Here is a 22579-nt window from a genome sequence, read left to right as displayed (position 1 = left end):
TTCATCCCATATCTTCCATTATTCAAAACAGGAGTCCCTCAAATCTGGGCAAGAAAAGACGTCGTCTATGCAAACATTACCACCATTTTTCTCGAAGACGTTTATTCCGAGTGATTTCGATAAAAGCAAAAAAAAAAAAAAAAAAAGAAAAAATTGAAGGGATCGATCTGATAAAACTTCAGTTACAATAGGATTTCATTCGTCGGAAATTCTTTTGTCCACAAGAATTACGTAAAGCTCGACGAAGAAAGACTGTCACCACAATTCTCGTTCTAGAGATTACAATACTCATTCTAAACTCAGTTAAACTCACTTAATATTATTACTTTTTCCTGTAATCATAAATTATATTCTTATTCAGATCTTCTTTAAACATTTCTAACTATTTTCTTGTAAAATAAATACAACATATCCAGTAGAAAATGGCTAATATTAAGTACAATAATTGTAAAAGCTTATATATAAAATAAATAAATGCGTGTAATTTTAAATTTAACTTTTTTGTACTCAGACCACAATCATGCTGCATAAAGGTTTTTCCAACCATTAACCCTCATAGACCCTGTTCCACCAACTGTAAAACCCCGGCTTTCTGTATCGCTTCCAATGAATTCAACGCCTACGGCTAGGCAAGCTTGATAACAGCGGTAGACAGGTGGTAAACAGGGAAGTAACTAAAGTCTCAGTATACGAGAGAGGAGCTGGTGTTAATTCTATGGGACAAAATTTACGAAGCAAGCGCCGAGAACACGGAAGATGATCTTTTATAGTAGGTCATAATAGCCGGAAACGATAATGACCCATCTAACCTACTTCTCAAGCGAACAAGCCAGAAACTAACGTCAGCAAGCGTTGAAGTTAATACAATGTAACTTAATATCAAGAACGTCAGAAGACTTGTATAGAGTCATTATTTATGACTCATACATTATCGCTATAATATTAAAGCAATAGCTTTTAAAATAGGAACTAAGATATATCTAGGATACGTCTAATTACAGAATTAGTTAACATTAAATAGGTATATTGATTCGTCCTAGTTAGTCCTAAAATCAATACAACTAGCCAACTAAAATTGTCCAACATATCACTTTTGAAATTATCGACACATTGTAGATAATTATGTTATATACGCGTCACGCGCTATGACTTAAGATTAGTATGCTGCTAAATAATGGAGAAAATGTTAGTTTCAATTTAAATATATCTCACATAAAATAAAAATGACCCAACAAAAATTTTTTCGTTGTAAAAGGATAGAATTTTCATGATTACATAAAAAAAAAACAATTGAAATAGCAAAAGCAAAATTGTGTGAACATCAAATCTCAGAGAGAAATGTTTATATTTTAAAAATCATGTCTAGCTTCCTACGATTTTCCGCATCGCGAGTGTGAAAAAGACATATCACCGTCTATAACAGTATAACTTGCATAATTCATCAGATTTCGCCGAAGACGTTGCGTTTCGCGTGATGACGCGATCGGTCGTGCGTTAAAGTCGATATCACACGTAGGAGGACTTGTCGATAGCGTGTCGACGATGAAGGGACCATATTAGCGACACGCTGTTCGACGAAGATGCGGGTGACAGTGCCGGGTCTCGCCGAGTTGACAGACACGTGTTACACGCGGAAAGTGAGCCGCGTCGTGGAACACGGCCCGTTCGTATCGTATCGAGCCGGCGATGCGTGCGTGCGTGTGTGCATGCAGTTTCTCCCCGGCGCGGCGCATTTCCCCACGGATTCCGCATGGGCGGACAACGCGACGCCCGGCTGCCGGGGAAATTCGTCGACCTTTACCGTAATAACCTGAGGGCCCGTCGTCGGGACGACGACGTCGCGATCGTTGTTGTCCCCCGGCCGGTTATCCTCTTTATTCGTCGACGTCGGGACCGTCGTGCCTCTCATACGTGACTCGCAAAAATGAAAGGCGAGACGACGATTGTGCGATAAAAACTGACGGAAATGCGGAAGGAAGCAGCACAATGCACCCTTTTATGCATGCGTCGCTGTACATGCGAGAGGAATTACTATGATCCTCAAGAATAACGATAAGTCTGCGATATTTGAGAAAACGTAAGGACAATTTTTTCAAGACCGTTACTCGTCGAGCGTTATTATTGTTATTATTTCGCAACCAATTTTTCGCTGCATATAATTTGCAAGCTTGCTGTTTTAATAATTCTAATTCTTAACGTGAGTCTCAAGATAATAAGATTTACGATAATATATATTAACAAAAAAAATTTATGCAGTTTCAGATGACACCGTTTAAGATTATCTATACGTCGCTCGTCGTGGCAACTCTTCTTCGACATTTTATTGTCTCGGTGCATTTAACCATCCGAGATTCGTTAAATCTCTTTGATAAGCACACAGAGTTAATGTTGTATCGTCTCCCGCATCCCGTTTGAACGCGGCAGTTCGATCGATAAAATTAATCCATTTAGATATTTCAAATGAACCCGGCGGGTGCGCCTGAATGCACCCCATCCGCCGGGGCTCACGGCGCTCCACATCGAGCATACAAATTCGAGTAGCGGCGAGTTTTCAAGTGGTCGATCGCGAGCCGAGGCTCGGATAGCGCTCGTCGCTCGTCCGCCGACCTTCGCGGAATATTGTACGCGGCACACGCCGGGGTTCCATGAATTATGCATATTTTCCGCGATATGAGTGCCTGAGTGATGGCTCGGCACATAGCTTTGACAGGCTGTAAATTAGAATACCGGAAAACCGGCGGAGACGGCCGCGAGCATGCATCGCGATTTCGATCGAAGAAGCGACGAGAGACTCGAGTGCGGTGCTTCTTGAGAATGTGGATATGTCAACTTTCTCGCCGACAATTTATTTTGGTGTCTCATTACCGTGTGCATACCGCAAGATAGAAAGATTTTCATATTTTCTCATTTTTACCTCTTTTTTTACGTGAAATTTGTTATGCTTTATAATTTTGTTCTGTTGTTTTTCACGCAAAAATTGAATCAACGTTGAATTACAGTTAATATGAAGAATAAGTGTTTTTGCCAGCAGAATGATTAATTGCAAAATTAATGTTGATATTTCGCGATAAAATCTATCAAGACTATATTTTCACTGCATAAAAACAGCTTGAATAAATGTATAAATAAAAATAATTAAAAAATAATCGGATGTGTGAGAGGAACAATTGCATATTTTGCAATCTCCGTTCATTCCCGTTAGGATTGAAACGCGACTACCGTTAAGTTCACTCCGAGAGAGTGCTACATTCCGGAATCGTCATGCGGTGCGCCAATCCGTCAGCTGCGCCCATGACATACGCGGGACAGGCATGAAGCGCACATGTATCGGAAAACGCGACGGAAGGAAGTATACCTACGTAAAATATGAATAAAAAGCGAATAGTACGCTTGTGTTTTTCGCCCGCAACAAATTGGTGAGATATATGTGGATGCGCCATACGACACGTGTACCTCGCATATTACGATGTTTTGGAATTGATCCAAGCGAAAACTAGTCCTCGACCGTTTGTCACGGTTATTCGAACAGCGCCGGATCGTAATATACATTACGAGGAGGTAAGGTGGCAAAGTAATAAAATCGCACGCTTCGTTAACGCTTTTGAAGTAAAAATAATTTTATGCTTAATATGGTAGTATATCCTAGAACACTCGATGTTGATTTTAATGAGAGATTTTTAACAAATATTGAGGTGTCAGTATCACGTTTTCGTTATACGAAATTTGTAATCGAACTTCGTGCATTCTATAGTATATAAAATAAATATAAATATTTCCATTTCCATGTTACATGCTATCCTCGTGCAACTTCGTCCGCGTTAAAAAATACATGAAATACGATAGGTGCTGTCTGCACACCAATAGTTTAGATACATATTATAAAATATAAAATTCTGTACAATATTCAAAGGTATAACGACACCGCAATTTCCATATATATCACGAATGTTGACGCTTTTTCCAACAGTTCTAATATCAATATTGGAATATTTTAATGTAATGATACTAAAATATTAACATAAAATTTTTGCAAGCTTCTTTTCGCGAGATAATTTTATATTTATATACTTTCGATGCGTTAAAAACAAAATATCAAAAAATATATAATGACATTTTTCACTACATGAAACATCCCCACACATTCTACCTCTCTTCATCAAATTTTCCGTTGTTCGGTCGTTGTCTCCCGCTTTTTTCCTGATGTATTTTTATCATTTTATCGCATTTCGCACTTTGTCCTCTTATTCAATATATAAGGGATATACTTATATACTTATATACTTATAGGTTCTTACAATATTATGCGATACCCTCGTACTCTCCTCACGTTTGAGTAAGATAACATGGAAGCCAGTGTCATGAATATGATGGATATCTACGTACTGTAGGCACAGAAAATGCAGTAATGCGCTAGACTTTTGATAGGTATGAGAAACTCTTGGAAAAGTTTGATTAAACCGAGAGATTTTCTAATATTTTGTAACTATTTTTATAGGAAAATTTTTTTAGCAAGCAATACAAAAACAAATAAATATTAGTTAAACTTAATAATAGACACAATTTGAATAAACTTTCGAAAATATTTTTGACAAGAAAAATCACAATAATTAATATTCCCTTTTTTATTCTTTTCTTGCCCTGTTTATGTATGCGGACCTCGAAGTGATGTATGTTCGCTCGTTTTATGATAATGCATTTAAAAACATACATTGAAAAGCCATTGCCGTTTAACAACATGACACACATACGCACAATAACGTATGCGGCTTTCAATAGCAAATGAACACCGGTAACGTATGCGGATGCTATACGAGCGAGCGGAGAGGACACATCTCAATGATCGTTATTCCATTATTCAACGATCACTTGACCCTTTCGAAGCGTTAAAGAGCTATCGAGTGTTTCCAATTATACGCAAAGCTACGTAATACCGCGCGTAAAAAACGTTTCCGTTCAACTTTTACATCGATCGCAATTCAATGACAGGCATCCATGAACTTTCCAAACGTGTCATTCAAATCTTTCTCTTCAAGCCGTCAACCGTGCACAGGCACAGCTGTTTTATTACGCGTGACGACGATGTCCCGAAAGTTAAAGATATCCGTGAAAGTTTTGTAGAATAAAATACGGAAAGTATTGTTGCTTAAAAAAAGCTTTGATAACGGCGTAGCCATAACGCGCGGCAGGCTGTCCCGCCTAATCGATATCTTGGCTGCATCTGTCGAATTTACCCTTTCGCAGGTTGAACGCACCATAATTCCGCTTCGTGATCCACCCATGGTGCTTTTATGCCTCCAACCCTCCACCTCATTCCGCCCCTTTGATCCTACTTTCAATCTGTCCAGACAATACTGTAGCATATTGCCGCGTATTATATGAATCATTACGCAGGCACGGCATTAAGCGCATCGGCCTTGAACAAATATAATAAATATACCGGGTGGTCTCGTCCACCTAAGCGCATACCGCACGGACGTGGGCACTGTTAACGCGCCAGACCTTATGGCATCGATGTTTCCGCTTACGCTACATTTGCAGTGACCCCGTCGACATGAATGCACTCGCCTGACAGAGGTACGTATACATATCTGGGTCGAAAGATAACGGTCTGAAATCTCGTAATACACGCGCTCGTCGCACGTTGGGGGCTAATACATGAATCGACTGAGGCGATGAGATCGATCATTTTCAGATCAATTACGAGAAACGTTGAAAACATTTCCGAACAATGACGATATAATGGTTTATTAAAGTGCAAAGTTCGCTCTAATGCGAAATACGTGGGGCGGCCTGCCGGGAGCGGCGTTAAAAATATAGTTGTTACGTGCGAGCTGTAGCAGCGAAAGGTCAGTGGTTTCGTACCCTCCTCCGTCTACGCCTTAACATGTAGTTAAGCGCAGCCACTTTGCAGTTTCGCGCAATAATTCGATATCCTTGGTACATAATGACTCAAAACTCGTTCCACGCAATCTATAATTCGCGCGTATTCGCGACAGAGTATTCCATAGTTTCTAACTAATGTGCTAGCAATATACGAAATATCAGTGCCGACGTCGCGACGTTGCAATTTGCTACAGTAATCGAAGATTAATTTCATAGCTCAACTTGAATGTTGCCTTTCTATATAGTAAAAGTCTTTCAAGCGTTCTTCCTGAAAAGTATATGTAAACGCGACTGGCACGTTCGTATACATTTTCTAGACGTTGTAAGACGTCGTAAGACGTTGCATCCTATTTGCAATGTACCGCACGCCACGTCGTCGTCCCGGGAGTAGCGGAAGGGTTGCGAACCGCCGCGCAATAACGTTTCGCCCGCCCGCACGATCGACGCATACATCGACCCGACCCGAAAAATTTGCAACGCGCTCACAGCTCTTTATTCGCTTTATTTCCCCGGGCTTTATCTCCTTCGGGATATCCCTTTACGGTAACATCGCCACAAACGGGTGAATCGATTCGCTGGCAACGGTGTAAGCTTCAAAGCCAATTCGTCAGGCGTGTCTCAGAAATACGGAACGGCGCGCGGCGGTGGCGTCGGCACGAATTCGACGACGTTAACCCAGATCGTTGTCCTTGGAGGTGATCCAGCCGGCTGCGGGTCGCCGGTTGCCAGGATACCCAAACTCCTGCGAGAGATCGCCGTGGAAAATACGCGACGGGGCGCTTTTTGCGCCACCCGCTCGGCCCGAAACGGGATTCAAGCCAGTCAGGCCAGCCTGACGGTGTTAAAGAGATCGTCGGAGGGTTTTCATGCTTCGTAAACGGATAAAAGTACTACTGCCACTCGTAACATGAATGACAAGAGGGATGGGAGTTTTAATGAGAGACAAATTTGTTACCGACCGTTTTTAAATGCGCTTAACTTGATCCTTTCAGTCTATATTTGTCGAACAATCGTGGATATGATCTTTTTTTTATAATAGAGAAAAAAATATAACGTAATATTCTATAGAGAAAAAATAGAAAAGTTTTTTAATAAATTTTTTCAATGCTGAATATGTACGATAAAAAAATAAATAAAAATAAAAATAAATAAAAATAAAAATTTATTTTCTACCATATCTGGTTTTGTAAATATTTGTCATATAATTTTGTAACATAGAACTACTTTATTTAGTATTTTTATTTAGTAAACATTACTCTGGCCGAACTTCTATACTTCAGCATGCACATGCAATATCATTACTGAAAACAAACTCTCTGTTACGATACAATGGAAACTTTGTTAAAATACGTAAATACTTTACATAAATTGCGCTTTTTATTATTACCGCTCTCATCACGGTCAAAGTGCAAACTACAATTGCACTTCAACTGCAACACTATAACGGCGAGGATTTCATTGCACTTTGTACGCGTTATTGTGTGGCAAAGTGCACTTGAGAAATTTCCGTCGGGAATTGAGATTTTCCGTATTATTCCGCGTTCTATCCTGTCCTATTGCATTCGCAAACATTTCTGCGAGAGTAAAAGGAAAATGTTTATAAAGCAAATATAAAGTTTCGCCTATCGGAGTTATGTCTCTTATTATGGCGACAGCAAAATATATGTACTCGGAGATGTAAAAACTACATTATTATTTCATTACGAAATCTTTCATTTTTAACTTTCTATCAATAAAATTAATTTTGAAATAAGAATTTTTGACGGTACAAGAAATATAGATATGCAAAAGATATGAAATCAGTTAGATAGATTTTAATACTGCAGAAAAGAAAGTTCTTCGAAATGTGTTAAATTAGTATACATTAAATGCAAACGACATAAATTATTTACGAGCCTATTCAAGCAAGCGGATAAAATAGCGAAACTTTCTCTAACTATTTCTCTTGTCGTGAAAATTTAGGTGCATCTCCAACATTAAATTCTTTCGCGCGAATAACACTTACGCGTTTATCGATGTACACACATGCGCGCGGCAACGTTCGCAAGTAAAAGGGAGATGAAAGGCGCACTTTGTACTTAAGGGAAGGTATATATCGAGTAAATGAGATATAAATTTCCTCTCCCGTTTCGTCGATCATTTATTCGACGGTTCTCGATCGGTCGCGGATGGAGGAGCACGGGCGAGTGCCAGGGGCGGCGTACACTTAAATAAAGGGTCGCCACGTCGCTCATGGACGTCCTAAATAGATGGGCAATGGGTTCTTGAATTATGAGCATCCGTATCGAGTTGGCCTAATGCAATTATCTCTTTTAGAGTATATTGGCTCCATTTGTATATTAAAATTGAGCACGGCCGCGTGTGCCATTGCACTCTCCTATCAGATTCGATGAAATGGACTTTAATTTGAGTAAAAGGCGAACGAAAGAAGCTAAGAAAAGTAGGTGTAAGTATTTCTAACCTTAGTAGCATTATGCATTCCTCGTTAATATGACAGATGCGATATTGGTTAAAAAGAGAAGAACTGTTTCTTCTCTGGCATATTTATAAATAGCTTATGAAATAGTTTACCGAAAATTGTGGATAATTTAATTTATCCTTTTATTTTAAATTGGTATAATTTTTTAAAACCAAAATCCGTTGTTAAAAATACAAGAAATTAAAAATTGAACGTCGAAGTTATTCCGGTTTTAATTCTATACGGAGTAATTGTCAACTGAGATTGTCGTTTGAAAGAAAGGTGATATCGGAGGAAAAATACAAAATGCTAAAAGTGGTAAATTGAATATGTAGAATGTCGAGATATCGTCTGTATTCTGCATTGTAACTATAGTAAAGAACGGAAAAGCCAGTGTTCCGCAACGCCCGCGGCGTCGCGTTGCAAACGAGAAAATGTGTTCGCAGCTAACGTACAAGGGGAGATCCAATTATGACAGCAAAGCATTTAGCAGATAGCCCAACGCAAAATATAGCTTCTCATCTTTATCATATTGTTACGACGTTTGTATAATATTTTATCTCTGCCTACCTCGTCAGATTCCGTCTGCAAACACACGATGATTTCGAAGTGGTTTTCGTCGTTCCCCGCAAACTCCATATCCGCTATTGAATGATTCTGAAAAAACATTTAAAGAGAATATTAATAAAAATATTGAAAAGAATTGTTTATTTCAGTGCACTTGAAAAAATTCCGGAATAACATTACGAGTATCAACCGAGATATTTTAACGGGAAAATTATATATAATATTAATTGCATATAAAATATAAAATAGAAATAAAAGGACTTGTTTATGTTAAATTATTATTTAATGGTAGTTATTTTAATATTATTTGCTCAAATAAATCATTTTTTATTAATTCTTATTAATTTTTCAAATATTGACGCTTAAATTAATTTTTTAATATTTATGTAAAAATACGTATTATATATAATACATAAAAGACATTTTTGCACAGAAATATTTCTGTCTATAATATAAAACCATACCGGGATGATCAGAAATAGCGTATATGAGCAAGCTTTCATGGTATATCGAAAGTCGCACTTTTTATCGGAAAACGTAGGATATGCGGGAAACCTTCATCGGGGATTTACGCCGCGAGTTTTTCACGGTATAGCTATTGATAACCGCGCGTAAGGATGCGGCTCGAGATGCTTTTGTACATTTCATCCGGCCGCAACCAGTAAAGATAGCGGTTTCAGTATAGTGTCCGAGGGTGAGAGGGGTTTCGCTCGCGGTACAAATTCGAGGACTACGGTAATTCCGCAATACGAGCGGCAACGAGGGTAACGAGCTTTCCGCCAGATTATCTGGCCGACGCCGACGCCGGCGAGGGCGGAGGATTGTGTTGGCAACGCGTATCCTTCTACGCCGCTAGCCAGGGACGCCGCACATCGCAGAAAATATCGATCCTCGACTCCGGTCCGGCCTTCGCGGCGTTTAACAAGCGCATTACGTTAGCCCCTTTTAAAAGATCGCACTTCTGACTTCAATGGGCCGTGTAATCGGATCAGGATCGACACAATGCGCCTGTGCCGCGAATGTGTAACGTTCCGCGTCGAATCCATCTGCCCAAGTCTTGCCATCGAGCTATATCCGATGCATATATGTCCGGCCATTGCCGCATCACTATGGCATCTTCGAAGACGAGGGCCAAAATGCGAGAAGATCTAAGAATGATATGCGGCAGATATGGGATAATATTACAAATGAAATGATAACCGCGTAATCAATGGGCAGATGTGACCAAAAGCAGAATTTTTAGCTAGTTTTCCAGAATCTCAGAACATATTAAAGTTTGTTCAAAATGTTTATTTAAAAAATCTACAAATTCTATTATTTCTTACAAAGAGATATTATTGTTATAAATTATATTATCTGGTTTAATAATATGAAGCATATATAATAATATAGGATATTGTAGTTAGTTAAGATCTAAATATATATCCTCATCAAAATATTGATTCACGGCTCCTGATTCTCGCAATTCGCATAATACAGTAAATAAAGGATAGAATATTCGCATTACGAAATTGTTTGCTCCTAACAGAAGATTTATTGTCATTTGTCTCTCTCCCCCCTCTCTCTCTTTCTTTCTCTCTGTCTGTCTCCCTTTCTCTTGGATATTCGTGATAAGCGAGCTAAATTGTGGACACTGAAATAAAGGCACATTATGCAGGTCGTAATAATTAATACGTTTTAAATACGCAATTATCATGTTTCAAATGCGCAATTCTCATCATAATTGTCAAGCCACGTCTTTTCCTCATTTATGCACAAAATTAATTCGTTAGTCGTTGAATATTTCGTCGTCATGAACGATCCGTCAACGTCAGCTCGTGCGGCGGTTATGCGCGTTCGAATGAACTGTTAATTATCAGTTGCACTCTGCACGCTTCTCAGAACCATACATCAGCATCGGGCCCTTGGCGTGTCTCGAGCGAAAGCACATTACTTCGTAACGATAATATTTACAGAATTCAGATCGCAGACTCAAGCCTGGTATCGTGAGCGTATTAAATTTGCGATAAACAACGGGCTGCATTGAATAACGTGTGCACATACAGAGCATTTCGAATTTTTGTTATCAGCAATGAAAAAATATCCGGTAACGGTCGAGCCTTTGCGATACCATTATCGCTCACGTGTGATTACAAATACATTTGATAAAAGATGAGATATCGAGAATTTGATACAGCAGTTTTATTTAGCAAAAATAATCAAAATTTTTTTATCAAATGAGTCTCATTTTAATAATTCTTATTGAAAATAAATTTCAATTTAACATTTAATTATTGAGAATTAAACCAGATAGAAATATTATTAGAGAAATTAGTAAAATATTAGAAAAATTTCCAATCAATCAAAGATTCGGATTACATGTAGCGTTATATATGCAAATTGTAGATTATTCTGTATAAGATTATATTTCCTTTGTTTTGTTAAACTTCAATATACGCATGATTACTTTTCCTTCGATATTCAGGAAGAAAGAATTGTCTATCGTGAAAAGCCGTTGTGTATCTCGCTTGCTTCGTTTTCTTTATAAAATGCCGCATAAAATTCAATACAGAGTGTTTACGTCGCTGGAAAAACACGAAAGGCGGTTATTCAAAATGAAACAAACGGGCGAACCCATTTTTAGGAAGCTGCGGCGGTAAAGCGCGGTCTTGGCGGTTAAATTATTCACGCCGTTTCATATTAACCAGCAGCTCGCCTTATTCCGTTGAATTTCTCCGAACATTCTCTTTTCATCTGCGAATTACCATAATTCGCTGGCCTGACAGTGTAATTTTTCGTTTAAACATTATGTGAAGCTTCATGTAAGGCGACGGTTTTAATCCACGAGTATTCCATGAACAGAGAGAAACGTCGCGGTCGTGCCGCGACTGCGAGAAGCTGGTGCGTTAAATAAGTGAGCGCGCCTTTCGTGTCCTAGAAGAAATTTTGCAGCAACCAAGCGAATTTGCGAGTCCGCTCCCGGTTCTCCCGGTAACCTGGCTTCGTAGTCCCGAGATCGGAGTGCGGTTCGTCAATCAGTAAGTTACGAGGGACATTCGGGCTTTACGGGCCCTCATACGTCTCCTTCGTCTTATCGGGGGTGTACGCGGAACGGACGAGAAATAAATCCATCTGTCCTCCTTTTTGCCAAACTCTCCTCCTCTCGTGGCACCGTTCAGACCAAACTTCTGCCTTCCGGCCGTCGCGAAGTGTTTATACTCTCGCCAGGAAGAAGAAAGAGAGGAGAGACAGAGCGATATCCCAAGGTGAAACGCGGACGAGAGAGGAATCAAGAGGCGTGGACACAATGCCGCTCTTTTACGGTAAGAAGCAGGCACCGTCGGCGTTTGAAAGTTTCCCCCTTGGAAAAATATCACCTTCCTGCTCAGGGGACCAAATAAATGTAACTCCGTTACCGCGAGGAGCTTGTCGCGCCTCGGCCTTTTCCTTGGAGAAACTCGGGCTCGATTTCTTCTTGCCTCTCATTTCCTCATGGGAACTCGCGGTAAAGATTGCACTCAGCCTTCACTTATCTAATGGAATCGAAACCGACATCCTCGGAATTCTAATGACGATAGCAGCTCCACATGTATGCGCGTATTGATATAAACGATTCTTCAAATAAGTGAAGGAGGAAAATGTGTATCGCGATTAGTAAGATGTCGATTCGCAGATGTCGAAACTGACAATAAAACCAGCGATAAATCGATCGATTTGTTGGAGGTATTATTGGAGTGTAACATAATGCTACCTCACTTTTGAAATATCGCACTACGAAGTTTGATCGACGAAACGATTCGACCAACCAATAGAACGCTATCATAACCGCTGATGCAATTTATTTTCTACCTTATGGCGGTAACCGACAGAAAGCGATGTCGTTAGCGACATGTATGTAGGTTTCTATATAGCTGGAAATATTGGACATTTGATCGCAAATTGATCGCACGTTGTTTGTCTAATCGATCAAGGAGAATCTCATCAACTTAAATAAAGAATAAATATTTTTAAAACGTTTTTTAATATTTAGATAACATAACGTATTATCACAAGAAGAGCAATACCAGAGGAAGTATAGCAAAACTCATGACCATGTAATTCCTAGTCAGAAATAAACGACCGCGTATTCCGCAGTTACTAATCAATAATGTATTTCTGTCGATAATTAAAATTTTTACGATAGCGATATCGCGTATTAATCTTTGCTGAACGATTGAACGGTAATCACGCTTATTTCGCGGTAAACACGTCGACATCAAACGAGTCCCCTTTGAAACGCACATCCACCTCTTTATTTCCAGCCGCGTTCTCCTCTCGTGTATTTACCTCTGTTGCGTTAACGAGTTTCGCGTACTTTGCCTAGCCTCCAGGGGCTTTTCATATCCCTGTGCGCGGTCCGCGGTATCAAAAAACAGCACGGGGGACCGGGGGGACGCCCCATTCTCTCTTTCTTTCCGAGCAGTCGACCGGCCTTCCATCCAGACCAGGACGAGGACGTTGCCGGAGTGTCGTCTTCCAGGCTGTTGCCTCGCCACGATACGGTCTTCGAGGCGTACACCAACGGCGCAACCTCCTTCTCGGCTGCGCGCACCATCTCTCTTCCTCTCTCGCTTTCGTATCTCGGTGCGCTCGTTGCCCCGTATTATCCGCCCTCGCTCGTTTTATCTGTCCCGCTCCGGCTCGCGGATGAACGGCGACGACAGACGCCGCGCCGTTCTCGTCGGTGGAACGAGGCGAAACCCTTTCGAGCAACGGCGCCCGCCTGGCTGCCTGCTTTTCAGGCGCCGGCGAACCTGCTCCAACACGAATGCGCGCATACGTACGTACAACGCACAAACACGTACACGTACACAAACATTCGCTGCATCGCGCTGGACGCGAAGGCACGAAAGAGAAGAGGATATGGAAGTGAGAATAGCGAAAGCGAGAAAAGGAAATGCGGACGAATAGGACCCCGGATTCATCATTCATTTTCCAAGTCGGCGCGACCTTCCCCTTTTCGCAAGCTCTTCTCCGCTGTGAAATCCCTCCGTCCTATCAATGATCGACCGAATTACAATCAGCACGATAGCGCGCCACGGTTGCAAAACGCGCACCTGTTGGCAGCTTAATCGTGTAAGCGGGTTCAGCGAGATGAGATTGATCGACGCGAAATTGCCGTGGCGAGTACAAGGGCCGTTTGTGTATTTGTATTTGAGAACAATTAATCGTCGTTAATCCAAACCGCTCGCGAATCGAGTTAGGTGGAAACACAGAGTGCTTTTTCGGCTTCTCAGAGAAATATAAAATTGCAATGTGACGCAAATGTCAAGCGAAACGTCGTTGCAACGAAGATATAAGCGCATCTTTAAATCGCCGTCGGCAGAATCCAAATTTTCCACGAGATAAAATTACAAGCTGCGTCTCTTCTATCCTCTCCCCTCCCCCCTCCATCTCTCTCTGTCTCTCGTAAAAGGTACTATTTCATCTACTTTCTTTCCAGTTGCCTTCCTGAAGATTGATACCGAGAATGATTCATCGCGACCATTCATTTCGCCCTTGCTTTCTTTCGTATTCCTACTTCTTCCTCCCCTTCACCGTCAGAAGTTTTTCCTTTTTACACGGAAAAGCTTTGTCGTGTGTCGGTAATTGTATGTAAATATAATTTCATGTAAAGCGTAAAAATAAGCATTTTTGGGATATCATAACACATAATGTGTGTTATATTCGATATTTTGAAAAAAGATAATACTTGATATGTAGTACTTGGACAAGAATATACATTTCTTGTGGAGTGTCAGAAAAAAAAAATAAAAATTGCGAATCGAAAATCTGATTTAGATTAGAAGAACAGGATACGATGCCGTGAATCAGATTTCTGAATTTAACCATTTTATTCTGCAGATTCTTTCATCATCCTGAATCGGACTTCCAGCTCGGATATTAAGTTTCATTTCCGCAAACATCTTCGAATATCCATTAAGTTCGAAAATCTAATTTATATCTTTATATGCATTCTTATTTTTCTACTCTTCTGCAAGAAAATTTTGCCTTTTATTTTCTTTTTATCTGGCTTTTTTATAAATGTATCTGATATTCTACGTCTATATATATATATATGTAAGTTGTGTCAACGCAAAGACTCGACTGCATATTAAAACTCGGGGAACGGTAAGCTCTTGGCATATCTCAACTCAGCAATGGCAATTGATGAATTGGTAACTCGATGAAACGAAATATTTCTATTTGTTTATTGTGAAGAGCCCGTCGTCGGCGAAAGATGGTGGAATAAATATTTAGTTTAGTAGCAATCGCTTTTGAAGAGGAACAGAAACGCCGCATCGCTCTTGTCCCTCATAAATTTATCTCTCGCATCTCCCATCTGCCTCTCCTCCCGCTTATTGTTCCTGCGGGCTTTCGGCATCGCTTTTTTATGCACCGAGGAAGATTTAAGTGTTTAATAACCAGCTCGCTCGCAAACCTACTAGAGGGAAAATACAGGCGTTTCGAGGCGTTATTTAGCTCGGCTTTTCAGTCGTTCTGGTATTTTTCTCTGTCGCTCTTATTCATTTAGTCTCTGACATCTATTCTTTCGGCTCGCCCACACTCTCCTATTCCCTATCTCGCTTTTAGTCCCAATGTATGCGAGAATTGTTGATCTAACAAGAGCATTTATTAGTCTCTGTTGTTGCAAAGCGCAGCAACAGAAGATTGCAAGGACAATTAAACGGAAACGTGACCGGATAATTTGTTGGCGAATTGATTTTAAAGAAAGCACATGGATTCATATCAATTCATTAAAAATTTTTTGCATATTTTTCCACATACTTTATAATAAAAGTAAATGTATATAAGAAATTTAAATTATAATTTTTTTCTCTACAATTTTTTTCACTAATTGAGTTATGTTTGATTTAAAAAATTTAATGATTTTTTAATTAAAAAAATGTATAGATAGTAATACACAATAAAACTTGTAAAATAATTTGATATCGTTCACAGAAATTAGTTTTAAAAATCGTCTTCTATTCCTTTCTCTCAAGTCATATTTAAGATACTGGAAATAATTGTACCGCGAATATCTTGAATATCTTGAAGCTTCACGAATCATTAACAAAGTTATTAAGTTGCTACTCAGTTTTGTTATTAAAATAACGATGGCACGAAATATCCATCGTTACGGAAAGAGTTGCGCACTTTGGCGAAACGAGATCCACTTTCTGGTGCTTGCTAAGTCGTCAGAAAACCAGTGAATAGCGTGACGGATTTTCTAGGGCAGCTTTAAGACGAGATAAAACCTTACGCCCTGTTTTAGCAGGCGTCGCGCGAGAATTACGATCTATCATCTTAACAGACGCGGCTCGTTTTATCCCGGACGAATTAGTCGTGCAAGAAGCACCTTCGCCTTCTTACTAATGAATTGTAAACAATGCTGGAGATACAAACTTTAAAATAATGGCGGATAATCGTGGATAACATTTAATTAATTCTGCACGACCTTTCGCGCGGCAATAGTCGAAGATTAATTGACCTTTGCTGCAAATTCACGCAAATGTTGCCGCGGTATTAAACGATAGATCCATAATTATGTCTCTCCTGTATATAATTACTCCAAAAACGAGAGCTTACGGCGCGCGATCATATTTGTAACATAATGATGCTTTTACGACAGCTCTATTTTCCCGTCCAGCAATTTAATAAAAACGTTCAATTTTCGACTTAATCGCGTCAATTGTCCCCTAACGAGCCAAGTCCTTTTTATTGCCAGGCGATCGATCAATATACGATGGACGTCACAAAAGGACAACGCGAATGTCACCACTCGACTTCGCGTTACGGGAAAAAGACGTGAGAACATTCCCTGTCCGCAAGATTGTGGCACACTTCGCCTTCGGTGTAAATAGACCGCTGACAAATGATAAACAAGCGAGGCGTCTACTGTCTGCACCTCTCTCGCTTTCTCACCATCTCTCAGAATCATCGTCGGAAAACACAACTATATACGTTTCCTCGCGTCACGAAAGATCAACCAAGTATCCAACCCGGAAAGCACGCGAGGGCCGACGAGTTTATTTGAAAAAGGACGGCCCTCTTGAGAGAAAGACGAGGTGGAGATCGTAACCGGTGATGAAGTTTGTATACTTCTCGAAATAAAGGGGGAGGGACACTCGAGAGGCTGCGTCGGAGCAGCGTCACCTTACGAGCTTCGGCTATGACGTCACGTATAACGCGACGAATCGGCGGCCACTTCGCGTCGATCGATCCAGCACAATGTGAGATTAATGAATCATTAGATCTGTTTTTTTTATACCTGAACTAGTATACACTCTCTGTACTTAAAATAAATATCTGTTTGAAATTTGATGAAAGCGAAAAGGGGCGTTCCAATGCGGTCCAATGCAGCAATAAAAAACAAATCTATAATAACTTAGCAATTAGCTTCGCTCTCGATAAATAGATTTCCGAACGAAATCTTTGTAAGGTGATGTTTTTGTGCTCGGTAGATATGATACTTAAATAAAATCGGACCTTTCCTCTCCGACAATGAGACGAGATTGTTATTCTTTCTCCAGCAAATTGTCGACTTTCCGGTTATTTCCATCAGGCGCGTCTGCGTGTAAACTCGAAATAAGCCACGCCGTTCGCGCGCCGTAAGCTTTCCAAGTAATTGCATACACAAGAGTCGTAATTACGGGCCTATCATTAGCGCCGCGGCAATATTTGCGTGAATTTACAGCACACGGTACAGATACGCTATCAATCTTCGAGATCTTAAACGAAGACGACGACGACGATCGTCGGGTGCGCGAGGAAACCTCACCGTGCGCGTCATAAATCTGGTGGGAAGGGATTCGTTAAATTACGACGTTTAAGGCACGTGACATAATGGCGATGAAAGAGGGGTGTATTCGCGCGCGCGTCGACTTCTCCGGCGATTAATTCGCGCAATAACGTTATTAAGAGCCAATCTAAATTGAATCAGCATTCAGATCTACATTACTATATATTATGCTTCATTTCCCTTCTTGTTTAATGTTGTAATCTCACTTCAATTTACTTCATTTCTCCGAAGTTAATAAGCCAACGGTTATTCGGTCTATCAATCTTGTTCCGCGTTGCCCTGCCAAACAGATTAGATAGCGCTCATTTTTTATCACTAGAGTATATTGCATCGATACCTTGTGCGTGCGTGCGTGCGTGCGTGTGCGTGTACATACACCGCGACTGGCTAAGCCGCTGCCATAAATCGCCGATTTTTGCATATGCGGGCGGGAACATAGAGCGAAACAAATTCCGAAAACAAGATTGCTGTATACATATATCCTATAAACAAAAATCCCTCGCCGCCGCCGCGAGAGATTTATATTCGTTTGGGAAAGTGTTACGCCCGCGTGTTTACGAGCGTGCGATGCAACGACGTCCGTAGCGGGGAAGATAAATGGCCGATCTAGGAAAAAGTCGATATATGGAGCCCGCGGAGGGTAGCGCGTCCAATATTGGGCCCGTACGTGATGTGAGAAATGTTCAACTAACGTGTACGGTTTAATCCCTAATCTTAAGTAACAAATTGCGTCACTTCGCCACGCTTCGCACGCGATTCAATTCTCAATCGAATAATGCTCGAGGTGTACAAGTCGCCGCGTAGGCAAGCGGGGCGACAATTTCACGATTCGCCATTTTGCGTTGTCATGCCGCCCGGAATTTTGGCGTCGCAATTCGCATCCGGAGTACGGAGACGCGAACTCGTCGGAATCATGTGTATTCGTTCGCAGTTAGGAGGATCGAAAGGAGATATGTAACCGACTTACATTCCGGGAATCCCGGTGTCGCAGAAATTCGGCGAAAAACAGGATATTCGAGCCACGAGCGACTCGTACGGCTGGAAGGTTGCGCGAGCGCGCGAAAACGGTCGTCGTCTTCCCCTCTACCGCGGCTCGGCGTATGTATGTACCTGCCTGCCTGCCTGCCTGCCGACACTGCCGACACGTCACGTGAACGACCGGAGACGGCCGAGCGCGGCCGAAGGTCGTGCCGAGCGCGTACGCGCCGCTCCTCGGCACAGTTCGAGATAGGCCAGCGCGACGTCGCGACGTTCCATCGTAGCCGGTCGAAGAAATCGCTCGAATGCGTCGCGCCGCTTGATCGCCTCGATCACTCTGGTCGATCGTGAGTTCGGGGAACGCGATCCGCGTGTGGTGTCAGTGAACGGGAAACGAGGAGAGGAGCGGAAAGAACGAAGAACGGTGTGGTGAGGAACGAGAGAGAGAGGACTGTCTTGCTGGGAGAGCGAAGATAGGCAGCGATCACGTCGCGATGGCAGCCCGTCGTGAACGTTCCACCTGCATAGCGATCGTCGTTCTGCTGCAGCTAACAGGTAAGCGCGGAAAGTATTCGCGATAACGCGCCGCGCCGGCGCCGGTGCGGAAAATCTCGTCCGTCGTACGTGGAATCTCGCACATGGTTCGCTCGTGTAGTAGGTAACCGTCCGCCCGCACCTCGACGTGTAAAGCGCGAGAGAGAAAGGTAGACGGAGGGAGAGAAAGAGACGGAGACGGGGACGGGCAAGCGAGTACTACGCTCAGCAGGTGGTTTAACCGTCGCGCGCCGCGTCGCCTCGTTCTGGAATTCGATGTGAAGTTTTGTGCGAAGTTCGGGCACGCTCTCAGCGTCGCTCGCGAATTCGAATTTGAGTTGGAAATGGCGCGCGTCCATCGGCGTCGCGACGCGTCGCGCCGCGTCCCGTCCCGTCTCGTCATGTCGCGTTTGTTCGTTCGTTTTACGGCGGTGCGTCGCGTCGCGCGTTCGTTCGAATTCGAAACGGCCGCTGACCGTTGACCGTCGCGGCCGGTTTGGTTTCGTTCGCGTCCTTTTTTCGTTCCGGCGAGGCCTATAGCGCGCCATTCTTGCAGGATCCCGCGATCGACACGGCGCGGTGGCTTTCCACGTTCACCGGAATGCCGTTTCTCGTGCACGTACGTTCGTTTGCGCCGCGGCGAGCGGAAGCGTGCGAGAATTCGTCGGCGATGAATCATTAGCGTTGGCAAATTCGCGATGAACGTGAATCATATCTCGAGAAGTTTGATCGTCTCTGAGATACTACTTTAAATGATACAAAGAAATCTGCAAATTATCTTTGAATATTTTCACGTATATATGGTAGATGAAAAAAGTATTTGCACACCCAGTTTTTTTACAATAACTTTATTCGAAGGAATAATTCATAAGCACGAATCGTGTCCATAAGTGATTTATTACATGCAGTATATGTGTATTTGTACATGTTTATACATACGTATTTATACATACAGAATAAAATTATTGTGTAAGAAAACTGGGTGTGCAAATACTTTTTTGATCCACTGTAAATATATTTTTTGTACTATCAAATTCGGACATACTTTGAATATATCGCATTTAATTGTCCATACATATTTTTAATGTATCGCATTTAATTGTCTATATATATTTTTAATATATTGCATTTAATTGTCTATATTTTGAATTGTTCTACTGCGAAGTGACTCGATTTACGGTCGACACAATTTCAATCTTTTAAATGAGGTTGAAATGTAGACGTAGTTTCTTAGCAGTAGACATTTTTGTCTTTAGTACTGCTTTTATCTTTCCCAGAATTTTTATCGCTTCCATTTGGAAGCTATCCAGTTAAGTAAGCTGTTTGTGTATCTCTTCGAGACTGTTTTAAAAGAACTTTTCATGATAATTTTAAAAAGTTATTTGTCACCTCAAGAGGGAAGAAAGGAAAGAAAGAGAAAAGGAAACGATGAGAGATTCCGCGATATCTAACATTTCGAATAACATACGACGCGGATCCATTTAATTTTTTTTTAAACTGTTTTTCGCGATTTTATTCGAGATACCTCGCGTGATTTTTATCGCATCTTTTGTGTCTGAACGGAAGAAATCTTGGCATTCTCGGTTCTCTTCTCTCGGCAACGAAATCGAGGAAGGCCCTCCGACATCGCACCTGAACAAACGTCCGTTTCGCGCACCTGTTAAGCGCTCGGGAACATCCCAGGATGCGTCGCACCTGAGAAAGGGTCTTCCGCTAACAATATATCGTGGCCTTTGTGCAAGCCACAGGAAAAGGGACTCGTGGAAAAAGGGTATAGGTACCTGTGTAAGTCAAGGACGATCCATCGTATCCACGATCACTTTTCTCAAAATTGCTCGCTCGACCTCGGCCGGACTTGGTCGGACTTCTATACCTGCCCGCCGAGGATCTCGTACAAATTGCAGCGAAAGGAGAAAACCGCGTCTTCCTTCTCGAATATTCTCCCTTTCGTTTCGATCGTTCGTTTATGATCCGGCTCTCCGCGAGGTGGTCGTCGCGCGACGCGACGCGTCTCTCTTTCTTCCTTTCCGTCTTCTCCCGTTCCTTCTCACCGCGGTCCGGTTTCATCGAGTCGCACCGTCGTCGTTTCTCCGTCGTTTCTCCGTCGTTTTTCTTTCTTTCCTTTCTTCTCTTCACCCTGTCCTTCCACTTTACGCCGTCGCGTTCCGCTCACCGATATGATTTATAAAGTATGCCTGTGCGAGCGAGTGTGTGTGTGTGTGCGAAGAACAGAGAAAGGATGATAGGAAAGTACCGTTCCTTGGGACGTTTCACTTTCCAGTCTCACACTTTAGTTGGACGATACCTGTTTCTTCTCGGACATGTCGTTTTCCTTTCTATGGTATAAACCCGGAGACTGAGTATGTGGATTTTAATCGATTTGCGCAACGTCTCAGTAATTTTCGCAACGATGACTAATGATACATGGATTAATTTAACGCGTTGTAACTTTCGTTCATATTCTCTCATCAACGAATATTGAATAACCGAATAATCACGAAATGAAAATTTGACCATAGCCCTAGAGTTGCTTTTCGAGAATTCGAAAAGCAACTCTAGGGCTATGGTCAACGTGACGCTACAAATGCTTCGAAGAATTCCTCTTCTCTTTTCTTTCAATGAAGAAAGAAGGAGAAGAAGAACTCTCCAAAGCATTTGTAGCGTCACGTTGACCATAGCCTAGGTATTCAAATTTTATGACATTGTTTTTATTTTGGGAAAGTTTCAAGGAAATAATTTAGTTTAGTCAGCAAATACTTGGATGTATTTGTTTTTTTTTTCTTTTTGTTTTTTTACGTGTTTTTTTTTTCATCGAAAGGTCTAAATGCGACATTCATCGATTTTAAATTGCTTTCACGCGAAGGTGCGATGCACACAATAGACAGGTATATTGCTACGTGAGCGGAGAAGCGACGAGAGCGATCATTCTACGTTTTTTTAACAATGAAGATCTCGGGGTCAGTAAAGAAAAAAAGAAGTCGGGTGATGGCTCGACGGATAAAGAGTTCAGCGGGTCTTTCGCAGTTTCCATCGTATAAATTACGACATGCCGTCACTCTCGATCGCGAGCTCTTCTTTTCGACGACGATGGATCGTCTTTCCCCCCCCTTTTTTTTCGTGTCGTCTCATTGTCGCGGTCTGTCCGGCGCGCATATAAATTATGGTGGCTGATGTTACGTCTGCGTAATTGTACGGATCTTCGTCACGTCAGTCGGGCACGCTCGTCGTCGAGCCTCCTGGGAAATATTTCTCTGGTACGTCACCGAGACTATGCTCGGCGCGATAGATGCGCGTGTCCACGGAAACTCCGGTCCATCCGTCATTGCTGAACTTCCTCTGGCTCTTCAACGAAAACGGTA

General features: G+C 41.7%; 1 protein-coding gene and 1 long non-coding RNA gene across 4 annotated transcripts in view; one reads left to right on the top strand and one right to left on the bottom strand.

Annotated features, from left to right (window-relative positions):
- The window catches only part of LOC112457448, a 51182-nt gene extending 32424 nt beyond the window's left edge, over positions 1–18758 (bottom strand). The window contains exons 1-2 of the long non-coding RNA XR_003041107.1: positions 18676–18758; positions 8912–8998 (exon numbers count right to left, since the gene is read on the bottom strand). This is a non-coding gene — a long non-coding RNA (uncharacterized LOC112457448). The remainder of the gene's footprint in view (positions 1–8911; positions 8999–18675) is intronic.
- A 186-nt stretch (positions 18759–18944) lies between these two features.
- Positions 18945–22579, top strand: part of LOC112457435 (fasciclin-2) — a 90393-nt gene continuing 86758 nt past the window's right edge. For all 3 annotated transcript variants that reach the window (XM_025020486.1, XM_025020485.1, XM_025020487.1), the window contains exon 1: positions 18945–19241. In XM_025020486.1, the coding sequence (XP_024876254.1) occupies positions 19181–19241 (61 nt within the window). In that variant the 5' untranslated portion in view covers positions 18945–19180. The remainder of the gene's footprint in view (positions 19242–22579) is intronic.

This window comes from Temnothorax curvispinosus, unplaced genomic scaffold (genome assembly GCF_003070985.1).
Source record: "Temnothorax curvispinosus isolate PA1 unplaced genomic scaffold, ASM307098v1 QBEX01007779.1, whole genome shotgun sequence".
In the NCBI taxonomy this organism is placed as follows: domain Eukaryota; kingdom Metazoa; phylum Arthropoda; class Insecta; order Hymenoptera; family Formicidae; genus Temnothorax; species Temnothorax curvispinosus.
Note: the sequence above shows the minus strand (reverse complement) of the source record. Positions and strands in the feature narration are given on the sequence as shown.